Here is a 15,838-nt window from a genome sequence, read left to right as displayed (position 1 = left end):
AGGGGATGCTTAACACAACCTCATGCGTGTCTTCCTTATGCGTTTCCCCAGGTGTCCTTTGAGCAGCACAAGCACCACCTCGCCCGCATGTTCACCCAGTACCAGCAGCAGGAGTCCTTGGCTCCCAGCGCTGCCATCCGCACCGTCTCCGCCGCCAGCCACGACGCAGAGACCTCCACCGAGGAAACGGCCCCCTCCACCGTCATAGAACTCACCGTGGACGAGGGGGTCCACGATCAGAGCACGCCCGATTCCACGTCCACTCCCAACCTCTCCTCCAGCCCAACAGAGGGTGCCGGAGAGAGTGGGCCCGCAACCGTCGGCGTGTCGAACATTCTGGCTGGGCTAGAGGGAGAGGAAGACCCGCCGTCTCCCAGCGACGAAGAGACCAAAGCAGCTGGAGATGCCGGCGTTGAGGCCCAACTGGAGGAGCCCAAAACCGAAGCACGCTCTGAAACACCTGATGGCGACGATTCACAAAGCGCCTCGGCCTCGCCGACTGAAGTGGCGAGCGCCTTGGCGTCGAGCCCTGCTGAGGTGGACGTCGCCCTGACGCAAACGGTCGAAAACACTACTGACAGCACCGACACTGAAGACGCACAGATGCCTCAGAGCGACGGCGACAAGCCCAGAGAAAGCGTGCCGGAGGATTCCCTGAATGTTCCTGAGGGGGTCTCGTCAGAGCCCGACGCTAAGGATAACCAGGAGGCTGTGGAGGCCAGCACCGTGGAGGCGGTTGAAGGCGGAGATGGAGCCTCCGTCTCCAACGAAGACCCCAGCGATGCTGTCGACAGCCTTGAGCCGTCCTCGGGTGAGGACACGAAGGCGGGAAAAAAGGAAGTAGAAGTAGAAGAAGAAGTCGATACTGATAAGACGGGGATTGAGGAAGAGAAGAAGGAGGAGGAGGAGGAGAAAGCAACGGCGAGAGAAAGTGAGAGTGAGAAGAACGAGGAGACCGTTTCGGACCCCCAGAGTGAAGGCTTGAAGACGGAAGAGGCTGACGCTCCCGTGCCTGATGCCCCCCCAACCGACCCACAATCCTCGGACTCCGAGGCGCCCCCTTCGGCTCAGGACTCCTCGGCCATGGCCACTCCCATCCCTGCGGATCCCCAGAGCGCCGCAGCCACCACCAAAGAAGAAGTAGCCCAAGCAGAGGCCTCCGTGTCAAGCACGGCGCCTCCTAGCACCAACACACAGAAGGCCGCCGAGCCGGCCGCCCCCACCAAAGAGATCAAGATCGCCCGGCTGGACGTGTCCAACGTGGCCTTAGACACCGAGAGGCTGGAGCTGAAGGAGACCTCTGCAAGCGTAGGCCACCTTCTTACATCTTTAATGTAGTGAAGTAGTTTCTTGTTGTGTCTTTAGTCATTTTTACATACAGGTTGTTCATGGTTAGGTTCAGGGGTTAGGCATCTTGCTCTGGGAAGCCGACAGGTAGACTGGGCATAGGTTCATTACTCCTGTTGAAGTATAATGCACGTAATTAATGCTGAGCAGCACCTCCAGTCTTTGTCACTACGTATCCCTCATCCAGACCTATGTGTCTCCGTCCTAGGAGCCCAGCGGCTCGAGTGCGTCGGTCTCCGCGGGAGGTCCTGCGCCGGCCCGGGACCCCGCCGCCTCCTCCTCCTCCTCCTCCTCCGGTCCTCGCTCCACCATGTTCCGCATCCCGGAGTTCCGCTGGTCCCAGATGCACCAGCGTCTCCTAACAGACCTGCTGTTCTCCATCGAGACGGACGTCCAGATGTGGAGGAGGTAGGGACCATTTCATTGGGAGGACCCACCTCTCCCCGGAACAGAGGAACGGGTCACAGTCTACTACTAGTACTACTAATCGTGCTATCGTTCATCAATGCACTCCCACTAAAGGAATCCAGCCACCTCATCCTTCTGATTCCTCCGCACTCTTTAGTTGGTGTTCAATGTTACAGGAACTAGGTTGTGCAGCGCTTTCTGTAGCTATTCCAATTTAGATGTTATGCTTTCATTGTGCCCTGATATAAGTTTTAAATAGAATAAAAAAGTGTCTGCTTTAAAACATGCATGTTCATCCCATTTTAAATATAACTTCATAAGGTGGTTCTCTTTCTAGTTTTCACCTCCTTCTCTTTGTCTCCCGCCTCCTTGCAGCCACTCCACCAAGACAGTGCTGGACTTTGTGAACAGCAGTGAGAACGTGGTGTTTGTCCACAACACGGTGCACCTCATCTCCCAGGTGGTGGACAACCTGGTGATGGCCTGTGGAGGCATCCTGCCACTGCTCTCTGCTGCTACCTCCTCCTCGGTGAGCCCCTGTGTGTGTGTGTCTGTGTGTGTGTGTGTGCGTCTGTTGGCATGTGTTTGTGTATCTTTGTATTTGTTTATGGATGTGAATCTGTTTGCCTGTGTGTGTCTGTGTATTTGTTTATGCATATGCATCAGAGCCTTTGTCTGTCTCTGCATGTGTGTGTATGTGTGTGTGTGTCGATGTGTAGGCGAGCATCATTGCTCTGTCTGCGACAGCCAGGTCAGGGGGGGTCATCCATCCACCATTGACCTTTTCCCAATCACATTACACTACAGTTAGCCGCTCGCTAACACGATTAGCTCTGTTTTGTGGGCTCTGACCTCAGTGACTGTAGATCTGATGTAACATGATTCCTCCTCTCGGGTCAATACTCTCCCACTCGCTTCGGTGGCCTGTCTGGGAAGACCCGGGCAATTTAGGTTCAATTTCACCATAACCTAGTTAGGCTTCACCTATATGGTGGATCTCAATCAAATTTATAGCCGAGTACGACCTATGTATGTCTGAAGTGGCTTGAGAGCGCTTTAGATTGGAAGAGAGGCGGTATCATCGTGAATATAGTCCACCTTTTGCTTGGAATCACTTGTGTTACTTTCTTTCCTCTTTTTACATTTTCCACGTAGATTCAAGGAAAAAATGTAATACTTCCCAGCAAAAATGACAGAAATTTTCCCTTGCAGTGCTCACATAAAAATAGTAACAACATGCAACAACGTCGCTCTGTTCTTATTAATAACCAATAAAGCACACAAAGCAAAACATGCACAAACGGAAAGTGTCCGATTTGAACGATTGAAATGTGAACGAGTGACTGACTTGACCCCATGACCCCAGTGAGCTCATCCCGCCCTCCTGCCTCCTCCCACAGCACGAGCTGGAGAACATCGAGCCGTCGCAGGGCCTGACGGTGGAGGCCTCTCTCACCTTCCTGCAGCGGCTGGTCAACCTGGTGGACGTCCTCATCTTCGCCAGCTCCCTCAACTTCAACGAGATCGAGGCGGAGAAGAACATGTCCTCCGGGGGCATCCTGCGCCAGTGCCTACGCCTTGGTGGGTCAGCCGTCCGGCTGTCCTCCTGTTTGTCTGTGTGTCTGGCTGGCTCTCGCCTTCCACCTCTTTATCTGTGTCTCTCTCTCTCCGTCCTTCTGTTAGTCTGTTTGTTAGTCTGTGTGTCTGTCTCTCTCCGTCCTCCTGTTTATCTGTGTCTCTCCGTCCTTCGGTTTGTCTGTCTGTCTGTCTCCCAACGTTCTGTTTGTCTATTTGTCACGGTCTGCCTCTCTCCACCATCAAGTCTGTCTTTCTGTCTCTCCATCCCATTGCCTGTCTGTCCTAGACGCTGCCTTTTTTCCTTTTAATCACAAGTTCTATGTTGGTCCTAATTATGTGATTCGGCATGAATTTGACCAGATCATATTTTAGAAACACAGTGCAGCAGTCTTCAACCATAACTTATCTTAGGACCTTATAGTAAATTTCCCCTCATTTTTCCTCTCGGAAGCATGGAGAAACAAGTGGTTACGTAGTTTTTTTTCCAAAGGAATTGAATGTGATTAGCATGACTCAAACTGAAACACAAATCGAATCTGCCTTCTTGACGGGTAGAAAAAAATAGAAATGCATTAAGTAGGCAGGATTAGTTACATAGTCGATCCTGTTCCTTGTTGTCCGATATGACAAAATATTTGACTTGGTGGTGGAAACCAGGGAGACGTTATGTTTGGCTGTTTTCTGCAGGCTTCTTTTGATTTAAAGTCTATTATATTCCCACCCAGCCTCCTTCCATCCAACAGGACCGCCTCATGCGTTCACATCCAATGAGTCGGCTAAAGAATAGGTTCCGTTTACAATAATAATAAGGATAATCGACATAGTGTCCTTGTCTATCTAATAATATAAAAGAAAACATATAAAATACATCTATTGCTGAGGTTTCTTTTGTGTGCATTGTATTTTGTAGTTATTTTCACACAACACATCATTGAATTAATGTGGCACAAAACGAACCAAAGGGAATCCAATATGTTGTTTGTGGACAGCAAACGAACGTCCGTGCAGCGAGCGGACGGTACGCTCCCGATAAATTAAATATTGATATTGTTGTGTTGGGAGTCGACGCGGTATTGGGAAGACTGAGGGCCGCGATTCTCAAGCCGATCAATATTCTCCCACCCGCTCTGTTCCGCCACCGCCCGCTCCGACACAGGGTTGTTTTCGCTCCGTTCAGCTGGTTTACTGCTCTCTACCCGCACTCCGTGCCCTGCCCTTATCTCCTCCTCTTACCCACTCCCCTCTCTCCCCGTGTCCATCGATCCTCTATATATCTGGCTGCACACACTTTGGCTCCGGGGCCCGCCCCGGTCATGGCTCTCTTTAGCCCTCTTCACCCCACCTACTCTGTCGTCTCTTACTCATGTTTCACGCTCTCTCTCTCTCTCTCTCGCTGGCTCTCTCTTCCCTGCCTCATCTTCTGTCATCACTCCTCCTATCTTTTGCTTGCTTACACACTCTCACTGCCCCTTTGTTTCTTTCTCTTTTCCTTTCTCCCCTCTTTTATTTTACTCTCTTTCCCTCTCTTTGCCTTTCTCCATCTCACTTTCTCCCCCCCCCCCATTTATCTCTCCACTCCCTTTCCTTCCCTTCCTCGCTCTCCCCCCTCCATTCCTCTCCCCCTCTCTCTCTCTCGCTCCCCCCCCCCTCCCCTTCACTCTCCCAATCCCTCTGTCCCTCACTCTCGCTCTCTCTCCCTCACTCCCCCCCGCCCTCCCCATTCCCCCTCTGTGCTCGTATCAGTACTCCCCCCTTATCTTGTTATTATAACCCCGCTGCATGGCAACACTCTAAAATGGCTGCTATCATGATGTAGTGCGTTCTTCATAATGGCCTTGGCTGCACACCGCACAGCCCCCAGTAGCCTGGGGGCCACAGCCTGCCTGCCTGCCTGCCTTCTGGTGCAGGCTATTAAGGTCTCCTCTGACAGCTTCAAGAGCCAAGCCCTAGCTCCAGCTGAATAAAAGATTTGAAATACTTTACATTATTCATCCTTTTTTCTGTTTTGCGGGGAGTCCACACTCCCTGCACCGCCGCGATCTGTACCTCTGTTATTCACACGGGTGGTTAAACATCCTGCACCGGATGCTAAATAGATCCCTCCTCCTCCGTGTTGTTTCTTCCCGTGTTGTATATTGTACACAATGCCACGAAGAACAAACAAGACAAACACAAGCGTGCCGCTCGGTGCAGCAAACGGTGCTGCCTGCTGGGCGCTACCTTGGTGTTGGGGAGCGTGGCTGCGTGAGCGGCAGAGGCTGCTCTTAGCGCGCCGGCGTTATGAAATGAATATTTGATGAGGTATGCTCTCGCCGTCGCTGCCGCCTAATCTGATTTTGTAAGGCTGTAACAAGGTTTATCCTCGGTCTCCTTTCCTCCTCCTCTCTCCTGCCTGCCGTACTCTTTCATTTTCTTCCACTTTTTTCGTGTCTTTTTTTTTTTCTCCCCGGTCTTTTTCTTTATAAATGGTTGTATGAACGAGCAGCCCTAATGGAAAAAGAGAGGCCATTTCAGGATGGAATAATTCCCTGTGTAATCTAAACGGCTTTGGAGTCAACATTTGTCAGTTGTCAAGTACACAGAGAGAGAGAGAGAGAGAGAGAGAGAGAGAGAGAGAGAGAGAGAGAGAGAGAGAGAGAGAGAGAGAGAGAGAGAGAGAGAGAGAGAGAGAGAGAGAGAGAGAGAGAGAGAGAGAGAGAGAGAGAGAGAGAGAGAGAGAGAGAGAAAAAAAGCAATATGTAAGATTAGAAATGGTAAATGTTCCGGTTTTAGCTTGTGAACCTCCTCCACCGGTACGGAGGTAGTTTGTTAGCCGCACCTCCCTCCTCCTCCTGGAGCATCATTTGTTAAGGGAGCGTGATGGTGGTGTGGAAGGTGTGATACAGGGGCGTTGCCACGGTGACCTTGAGGAGGAGAGGTGGAGCAGGGAAGAGTGAGCGTTGCTGCCAGGGCTTGGCCGTAGTGGCGACCTTGTCTCACCCCAGTCCTTCCCCGCTCGCTCTCTCGCTCACTCTTCCACGCTCACCCTCTCGCTCGCTCACTCGCTTGTTCTGTCCAACCTTGCGCTACAGATCAGATTTTTCACCATGTATGGTTTTACAGTTATTGTTATTGCTCCATCTGTTCCTTTATTTATTTGGACTTGAGCCCCATTGTGTTATTTTTTGTCTGATGTATTTGCTGTGTTGCTGTTTTTTTTTTTCAACATGGGCCTGTAAGTCCTTGTTTGTCATGTAATGCATAACATCTCTGTTGAGGTGCTGCTGATGCTGTTGTCTGAAAAAAAAAAGTGCAGAGGAAAAACTGTGGACTACCCCCCACCCCAACATATCAAAATGTTTATAAACCACACTTAACCCAAGCCTCTAATAAACATAGTCAGAAACATTTGCTGGAGTTTCAACACACATCAGGAGAGCTAGATCTTTCTGTGTTTTTTGGATGCATTTCCTGGCATTGGCATTCCTCGTGGGGAATCAGCCATGAGGCTGGATCTGTTATTCCGATAACCCAGTTAATCTTTGTTTTACGTGATGTCACATAAGCCATAACATCTCTTTCCCCCCCCCCGTCTAGTGTGTGCCATGGCCGTGAGGAACTGTCTGGAGTGTCAACAGCACTTCAAGCCCGGATCGGACTCCATGGGCCGCTCCCACGCCACCGCACCCGGCACCGGGTCCATGGCTGCACAGGCAAGTGGTGGTAGAGACCCCCAACCCCCCCACTGCCCCTCCAACCCTACCCTCCGCTCACAAACACACACATGAATCAAATGGTCAATGAAATTAATACATTTGGTTTAAGATGACTAAATATTGTACAAGAAGCAAAAAGCCCTTCTCCCTTCAGAATAGTTTGTGTATTTGCGCAAACAAAGTTTGTGTTCGGTCATCTGAGGTTAGGATGAGCTATTCACATCAGGCCCGCCAATGCTACAGGGACTTACAGGAGATCTGTGCTTACGAAGTTCAACTGAACTTCAGCAAACCCTCTCTGGCTCAGCGAACGCCTGTTCCTTACCTCGGAGCCCCCCAAAGAGAAAGTGAAACTAACATTCCTGTCTGGTCAGGCACAAGTTATAAATAGCCTGGAGTGAGTCCAAACACTCCCCCCGAGTTTCTTCCTCCTCCTCCCTGCTGGTAAACCAGATGGAGCCGTGACCTTTGGCGGCCGGCGACCCAAACGTGCCGATGTGCAAACGGTTGTTGCGTAAGATCACATCTTCTTGTGTTACCACATCGGCCGCTATTTGTTTCACCCTGCCGATGCCCTTTCTGCTGTGAGCTCAATAGATCTGATACGCCGACTTCCAGTAAAGTCGTGTTTGGCTTTCCAGAAACTGGTGTGAGTAAAACGCTCATTTATAATGCAGTGGCTCTATATTAAGAGCCATTATGTTAAGGACCAGCTCCCCGGAGGGATAACATCCCTAAATCTTGGAACTGTACCATTCAGCCTGAAGTGCACATTGATTGATAATGATCATCACTCTGGCAGTGTGGTTTTCTTTGAATTTGAATTGTTTCCCTTGCATTCCTTTGTGCATAGAAATACTTGTCATTTGTCTATTCATTTCTGTGTATTGAGTCTGAGTTGACAAAGAATCCCTCTGGATTGTTCAAATTCATCAATCGTTGAGTTTTTATTAATTTAGCAGATACTTTCATCCCAAAATTACAGGTTCAGGCATGGTAGGGCCTATGGTCGTATTTCTGTTTCTGTTCTGCATTAACATGGTTTGTCAGTGCACTCCCCTGTTCTGTTGTCTTGTTGTTTTCCCTGTTCCAGTGAGGCTTAATTAGCTAGTTGGTTGTGGGTAGGTGCGTTGAGTGTTGCGGCAGGTGGCAGCTAGTGTATCAAGGCCAGTGTGGAAAGACCAGTCACCAGCTCCAAATGTCCTGTGTCTCTTAGTTTAGTTTAGTGTTGTAATTATGCATATCAGCCTTAGGATGGACTCGTAACATCCATCTTGCTCAAGGCTGCCTCCAGGAAGATTGCGGATGTTGGGTAACAAAACCTACAACTTTTGGGTGGGCGTTGAACACCCCCACCAGTACAACATGATGCCCCTGTATAGTCCTCACCAATCTAATTAGAGTCTTTCCCATCTGTCTTCTGTATAGTTGTGTTCTCCCATACTGTGCATTGAACTGCATGCTGGTGTCTTCCAGAGTCCCGTTGACGTGGTTACCGGGGGAGTTTCTCCCATCAGTGACATGGACCGGCTGCTGCAGGACATGGACATCAACCGACTGAGGGCTGTTGTCTTCCGAGATATCGTGAGTTAACACACACGCACACACGCACAAGCAAATCCAAATGACTCGTATAAACTAGAGCTGTCAGGCGATTAAAATATTTAATCGTGATTAATCGCATTAATGTCATAGTTAACTCTAATTAATCGCGATTAATCACAAAAAAAATGTCTATGCTAAATATCCCTTGATTTTTTTGTCCCATAATTCTTCTCATTTTAATTCTCTTATCAACATGGTGAACTGCATCGGCTTGCCTTGTGCAAATGATTTTTTATTGATAACAACATTGGCATATACACTGATCAAAACAGGACGATGCAAAAAAAGAGCCTATAGTGCAATTAAACGACTGCTTTGAACAATGTCATTTGAACATAGCAGTCAGGCTACTGCTTCTTTGTTTTGAGCCAAAAAAAAAAAAAAGTTTTTTTTTTTTTATATAAAATAATTGCGTTAATCGCGCGTTAAAATTTTAACGCCGTTAAATTTGGTTTGCGTTAACGCCGTTAATAACGCGTTTAACTGACAGCTCTAGTATAAACACACACCTTTATAAACACATGCATGCAAACACACAGAAACCTGATCATTAAGTACAGCCCAAGTTACTTAGCAGATCTCTAAAGCATGTCATTATAGAGCATGCAGGAGTCTACCTCTATCTCTGTCTGTTTCTCTCTGTGTCTCACTCTGTCAGTATTTCTGTCTCTAGCTCTCTCTCTCGCTGTGTCTCTCTCTTTCTCTCTCTTCTCTCTCTCTCTGTCTGTATGTCTCTGTCTCTGTCTCTCTCCGTCTGTGTGTGTGTGATTCTTGGCGGTCGCCAGAGCAGTTCCCCTAACAGGGTTTAGGTCATAGAGTTGTTTGGTTGTTGTCTTGTCCCAAGGAGGACAGTAAGCAGGCCCAGTTCCTGGCTCTGGCCGTGGTCTACTTCATCTCAGTGCTCATGGTGTCCAAGTACCGCGACATACTGGAGCCCCAAAACCACAAGAAGACCCCATCACGCACCCAGTCTTCCCGGAGCACAGGTACACCAGGCTTCACGCCAGGGCCCGATTATCACCATTGTTTATAGACATTAATATGGTCTGAAACCAAATGTTTTCCAGCGCATGGTTATTTTGGGGATTAAACTGATGTTTGGATCCAAAGCCAAGGGAGGTTGGAGTAATGTTCGAGAAACATGTAAAAGAAAAAAAAAGAAACACCAACTGGACGAAGTGCAGAGTAGGAGTCAGAACGCAATGTTACAAGTGCAAAAGTGTAACATCTCAGAGATAAAGATGAATTACGTCTCAACAAAGTGCACTCCTGCCAAAACGTAAAACTAAAAGTCTTGCTTAATGCACTGATAATAACACTTTTGACCGGAGCTGCGCACACCAATTTCATAACACCGCCCTCGTCGATATTCCCGCTCGTAGACAGCGGCGGCGTCCACGGCGGGCTGGAGCTGGAGAACGGCGTTCCTATCCAGCGCTGCGACTCGGGCATCAGCGATGACCGTGCCTCCGCCGACGCGGCCGCCCCCCCGGGCGCCGGCGCCACCACCACCGTCGGCGGCGGGCCGGACGCCATCTCGGAGGCCCTGTCCACACTGTCCTCCGAGGTGCGGCCCCCTCCCGCTGACGCCAAGGGCAAGAACGTCAAGGACATCCTGCGCAGCCTGGTGAGCGCGCCCCACGAGGACGTGGTGGTGGACTCGGGGCTCCTCCCGCCGGCCTTCCTGGGCGCGCTGGGCGACGCCTCCAGAGACCCGTCCCGCTCCTTCCGCTCCTTTGATAGGTCAGTAGGAGGCTTTTAATACTTTGTGCTTTTACCCATATGTAACCCACTTTATATCAGTTTATAGATGTGTAGCTCTTGAGATAGAGTAGTAGTAGAGGTGATTTTTGGATGCGAGATGGTTATGAAAAACATTGAACGCAGCTAATTTGAGTAAAGCTCAGGCCACGCTGAGTTAATTCAACTTAAAGCCTTGAACTATCAACAAATATAAACTATCATTTATATTTATGATTTTCAACTCTCACCATGTCACTCACTGTGATATAGAACAGTTTCAATTCTCACCATGTCACTCTGATATAGAACAGTTTCAACTCTCACCATGTCACCCTAAAATGTAATATGTTCATTTTATTATTCTGCTGTTTTATTCCCTTCTTTCCCTCGGCCTGCCCATGTATATCTCTGGTAGTAAAAGATGTATACATTTGCGTTTGTTCTGGAGGTGTGCGGGGGGGTGAATGTCATGGTGGGTTTTGGGCGGGTGGGGTTCATGTGCTTTAACTACAGACCGACCCGGGTGAGACGGGACGGGACCCCCTTCTGGTTTACATTTGGAGAGCATTGTCTCCACAGAAGATGTTCACAAATGGGGGGTAGACACGGAGAATGGGGAGAAAGGGAGAGAGTGAGCGAGCGGTCTCCACAAGGGAGTTGTCATGTCAAGGTGCTCACCTCTTGAAGAAAGCCTTTCTCCATCTCTTTCTCCCTCTCACCCCCCTTTCTCTCTTTCTTCCTCTCTCACTCCGACACACTCTGACCAAGTTGTTCTCTCTGCACGCACGCACACACACGTGCACACACACACACACACACACACACACACACACACACACACACACACACACACACACACACACACACACACACACACACACACACACGTACGTTTGGGAATTGCGGGGCATCTCTGTGATCACTGGTCTTTATCTGAGGAATGCTGTGTCAGATGTCGGGGTGCTTCCATATCAGGGGGGATTAGGATGGCTCCGGCGCTCTGCGCTGAGCGCACAGTAGGACCAGGGAGGGCTGTCGGGGGGGCGGGAGGGCGTACACTAACAGCCCCGCTCACTGTCTCCGGGTGTGGGGGCCGTCCTCGACCCCCACAAGCCGGCTTACAGATGCGGACGCTTCAGCTAGATGACGTAGCCCCAACAACCCCCCCCCCCCAACCACTCCAAACCAAAATATATTGATCAGCACACATGTCCTGGTCAGAACGACAAGGAGTCTAGATTGTTGAAGATTATGGAATACTATAGTGGGAATATGTGGCTCTGATTCATTGATGAAATGCTACACTGTTGCTAAATTGCTGATCATTTGAAGAGTCTGACCTACCTATCAGGCTGCCTCAATACCCAGATCAGCCAGTCTGTGAAGCACCTGGACTTGAGAATCAAGATGTAATGATTGACTGCCATTGTGCTTACTAAGTCCCTTTACAAGTCTGACTTTGACGGAGAATGGTACTCTGCATGGATTTTCTTGACCTGTGTCATGATGAAGGGGCAGGTAATTTACCTGGGGAAAGAAAAATCGGTCTTATGGATGGGACATCTTGCTTCCTGTACGAGTACATTGTCTACACCCTATGTCCCTCTCTAACTTCAATGCACTCACTAGCACCGCCTATAAAGGCCAGAGAAATGTACACAGTGTAGGCACTGGCAAAAGCATCACAAAAGCCTCCCCTATGAGTCTGTTAGTATAGCCGGTCAATGCCTTGAGTTGCCATATCACCCTAACAAGTTCTGTAAAAAAATATATAGGTGGGCTCTCTCCGCTGGACAGAGCGGTGGGGTGGATTTATGAGGCCGACGTATGGAAAAAGCCCGGATCCCCCAGATAAAAACTGGGCTGGGTCAGGAGGGTGAAGTATCCCCTCTGATTTATATCCCCGCGAAGACCCCTTGAATCTCCCCCTCCCCCCCATCTATATCCCAGCGATGCCCCTGTTATGACAGCCAGTCTGCAAATATTTGCTGACACTAACCAGAGCTAAACAGTGTCATTGTACAAGCCGGTGATTTAGATTGCGTGCTTCAGCAAAACATGTGCTTGTTAGACGTGGGGCTGTATATATGGAGCGTCACTGTTTGCATTCCGGGATGCAGGCCCCTGCGTGCGTGCATGGGAGATGAGTCGAGGAGAGGGGGGGACCCTGGTGTCAACGGGAACGCTGCGTATTTGCAAAGGAACAAGACACTAGTGATTCCGCCCGATGCTTTTATTAATTTAAATGTATTACAATTTGAAAGTACTTTTTTACATTTTTTGGGAAAAGAAATGCTGACTTGAACTGTCAGATGGATATGGCAATTTTAGGAGATATCACAACAATATAGTGATTTTATATCCCAAAATATTCTTTCAGGCCCATTAGTTGACGATGGAGAAAGAAATTCCCAAACCAGGTACTGCTTTAGAATGAAGACCGCAAGCAACTCTTGTGCTCCAGGCTAACTGTGGTTCTCTTACACGGTCACACTGGGTACACGGTGGGCCCCCTCTCTGTCCCCGGGCCCTGAAACCCGCAGACCCAGCCTCCATTAATCACTGATGCCCTCAAGGTTGGGGCGCCTCCCACTCAAGCCACCACCGTCCAATCCCAGCTCAAGGGGAGTGTATGGGGGTAATTGGGTTGATTGGGTCGGAGTTAAAATATCATTCTGTACATTCTTACGTGCTGGGTCGCATGAAATGAGGGTGAAAGGGGAGATCAAAGACGGGGTCACAGACAGCCCCCCTCTCACCCACCCACCCCGACATCCACCCCCCCCCCCCCCCCCCCCCCCCCCCCCCCCCGCCATGAATAAGACATGAGGTTAACACTCTAGAGAACAGAGGTATTTTACACAGACATGCACGCATGCATGCACACAGACACACACTCCCACACGTTCTTTCACACACAAACACGCCCGCACGCACATGCACTGATGCACATGGTGCTGACCGTAAACCACCTTCACACATCTTCCTCGTGCCGCTCCCTTCATCTGCGAAAGCGGAGGACAGATTACTGGAATCCAAGGCTGTGCTGAAGGCAGTGGGTTAAAGCGTGTTAAATAATGCATCCCTGTCTCTAGTTCATACACAGGTCCGCCCAGCCCTGGCTGGGGAGTGTGGGCCGGGCAGGGCCAACTGATGGCTGATTAACCGACTGGGCCTTCCCACTCAGGATAAGTGTGTCTAATGATCTGCTGAATTATTCACTTGACCGGAGCGGGGGAACATATGGGGAAGCAAACACGCACACACACGCACACGAATGGATTTGTTTCCTCATACCTTTACACAGACACAAACACGTATGCATGTACATACATGTACCGGTACATGCATGTACATGCATGTACACACACACGCGTCAGTGAGGATGCCTGGAATTCATGGGCATTAATGTGCATAGGTGAAATAAGCTTGGATCTTGAAACGTAACGTACATGCATACGTTGTCTCTCACGCACGCACGCACGCACGCACGCACGCACGCACGCACGCACGCACGCACACACACACACACACACACACACACACACACACACACACACACACACACACACACACACACACACACACACACACACACACACACACACACACACACACACACACACACACACACACACACACACACACACTCTAACCAGAGCCCCAGCTTGGTCTTTAGGGGACCATTGAACAAGCAGAATCACGCCACCCCTTACTCTCTCTCCCCAGCAGTCGCCACCCTGCTCTGGCCGTGCCTAACGTCAGCACCACCCCAGTATTCTGATAGGGACCATCCTCTCATCCACCACTATCTAGGGACACCCACTGTGAGCCAGAATCAACCGTCTCTGCATCACGTCCGGGTGATGCTAGTCGAATTCACTCATCAATTCACTATTTTGTTGCTTAACACTTTAATCGAATGCGACTTGGGGTTTGCGTTTTAGATATACAGGCCATTTATGACTAGGTAGGGAAAAGGAGTCTTACTCAAGGATGCTTAGAAGTAAAAACACACATTAGGGTTTGAACCCTCAACCTTTCGGCTGGGAGTCAAACACCCTAACCGCCAGTCCCCTTCTTCCTCTCTTGTGGGTTTGAACCTGATGACTGCTCTGTAATCTCTTTCCTTTTGACGGTACAACCCCACGAGATGCATTAGGCGTATGTATATATATATACAGTATATGCGGTTAGTCTATACCTGGCCTATACATCATCCAAGGGTCAGAAGCTGTCAGTGTTTAACATCCACAGTAACTTTTAATACATTTGATCTGCGATCTTAAATCAAGTGAAAGCCGCCTTTGATTCCCAAGCCAGCTTTCTGTCTGCACTAGAGGCAGCCAGGCTCCACTATCTCCCCTGTGTGTGTGTGTGTGCGTGTGTGCGTGTGCGCTCAGGCACAATGTATCAAGGTTTATGTAAAACACTGAGGCATTTCACATGCAAGCCTGAAACACAACCAACGCAACATTTTAGCGTTCTTTTCATTTTCATAATTATTGCCTCCATGTAAACACACACAGACACACACATGCATGCATGTTTGCCCATGCACGCAGGAGCATCTATACAGTAGGTAAAAGTCTGTGCTTTGGGTTTGTTTGCGCGGGGGCCCAGTAGCTGGTGATTAGCCCCCGCTCCCCCTGTGTCAGCACTGATAAGGGGGGGCCAGGGCTCTCTTTGATGCAGCCAGCGGTCTGTCAGTGCCCCGATCCAAACCGACAGCTTATCTACATGCTGCTCTCCTTCCCCGTCCACCACTTCCGTGCCGCTAGATAGGGGGCAGAGCAGAGCCTGTACGCAGAGCACCCCGGGTGGACTGCACCTCATCCCGCAGGCCCTCGCTGTATCAGACAGGCTGTTTATAAACAGGCTTAGAGGGAAAGCTAGTGGAGGACAAGGCCAAGCACAACTTTGGACAGGTTGCACACATTTGGAATGGGATATCAAATCAAGCATGTTTCTTTTATAATTGCCCTGGATTTACAGAGGAAAATAAAATGCCTAAAGTGAAACTGATGTGTGCACCGGGAGAAAGCTGTATCAAGCGGTCTCGTCCTCCAAAGTAATACCATCAATACTGTTGTGTTGTTTCATTAGGCGTCTAGAAAATCACTACCATCCACTGGCCTGTGTTTATTTTATAGCAGGCGGCAGTAATGTATTAGGTCAAACGATGGACATATTATCCTGTATTACTGACTGCAGCAGATCCCCTATCGATCACAGGGAAGACGGATGTGGCGGTTCCTTTAAATATTCCGAGTCAGGACAATGCCCTCATCGACAACTCCACGGTCTAATGGGCCGCTGATTCCGTTCGTCTTCCTCCAACCGGGGTACTCAGTTCTTCAGAGGCCTCCTCCTCCAGTCCGAAACTCGCACCATCAGCCAGATTCCTTTTTTTTACGATAGCGATGTAGCAGAACCGTTGACAACAACGGAAATCAATACGT

The 15,838-nt window shown here is 49.5% G+C and overlaps 1 protein-coding gene across 5 annotated transcripts in view; it reads left to right on the top strand.

Moving 5' to 3' along the window:
• lrba (LPS-responsive vesicle trafficking, beach and anchor containing) overlaps window positions 1-15,838 on the top strand; it is a 186,454-nt gene that overhangs the window by 49,392 nt on the left and 121,224 nt on the right. For 4 of the 5 annotated variants that reach the window (XM_030351781.1, XM_030351778.1, XM_030351780.1 and 1 more), the window contains exons 22-29: window positions 52-1,308; window positions 1,556-1,755; window positions 2,131-2,284; window positions 3,156-3,336; window positions 6,910-7,025; window positions 8,505-8,612; window positions 9,478-9,619; window positions 10,016-10,376. In XM_030351781.1, coding sequence (XP_030207641.1) covers window positions 52-1,308; window positions 1,556-1,755; window positions 2,131-2,284; window positions 3,156-3,336; window positions 6,910-7,025; window positions 8,505-8,612; window positions 9,478-9,619; window positions 10,016-10,376 — 2,519 coding nt within the window. The remainder of the gene's footprint in view (window positions 1-51; window positions 1,309-1,555; window positions 1,756-2,130; window positions 2,285-3,155; window positions 3,337-6,909; window positions 7,026-8,504; window positions 8,613-9,477; window positions 9,620-10,015; window positions 10,377-15,838) is intronic. The other variant, XM_030351779.1, reaches the window with a different exon arrangement.

This window comes from Gadus morhua, chromosome 3 (genome assembly GCF_902167405.1).
Source record: "Gadus morhua chromosome 3, gadMor3.0, whole genome shotgun sequence".
NCBI lineage: Eukaryota > Metazoa > Chordata > Actinopteri > Gadiformes > Gadidae > Gadus > Gadus morhua.
Note: the sequence above shows the minus strand (reverse complement) of the source record. Positions and strands in the feature narration are given on the sequence as shown.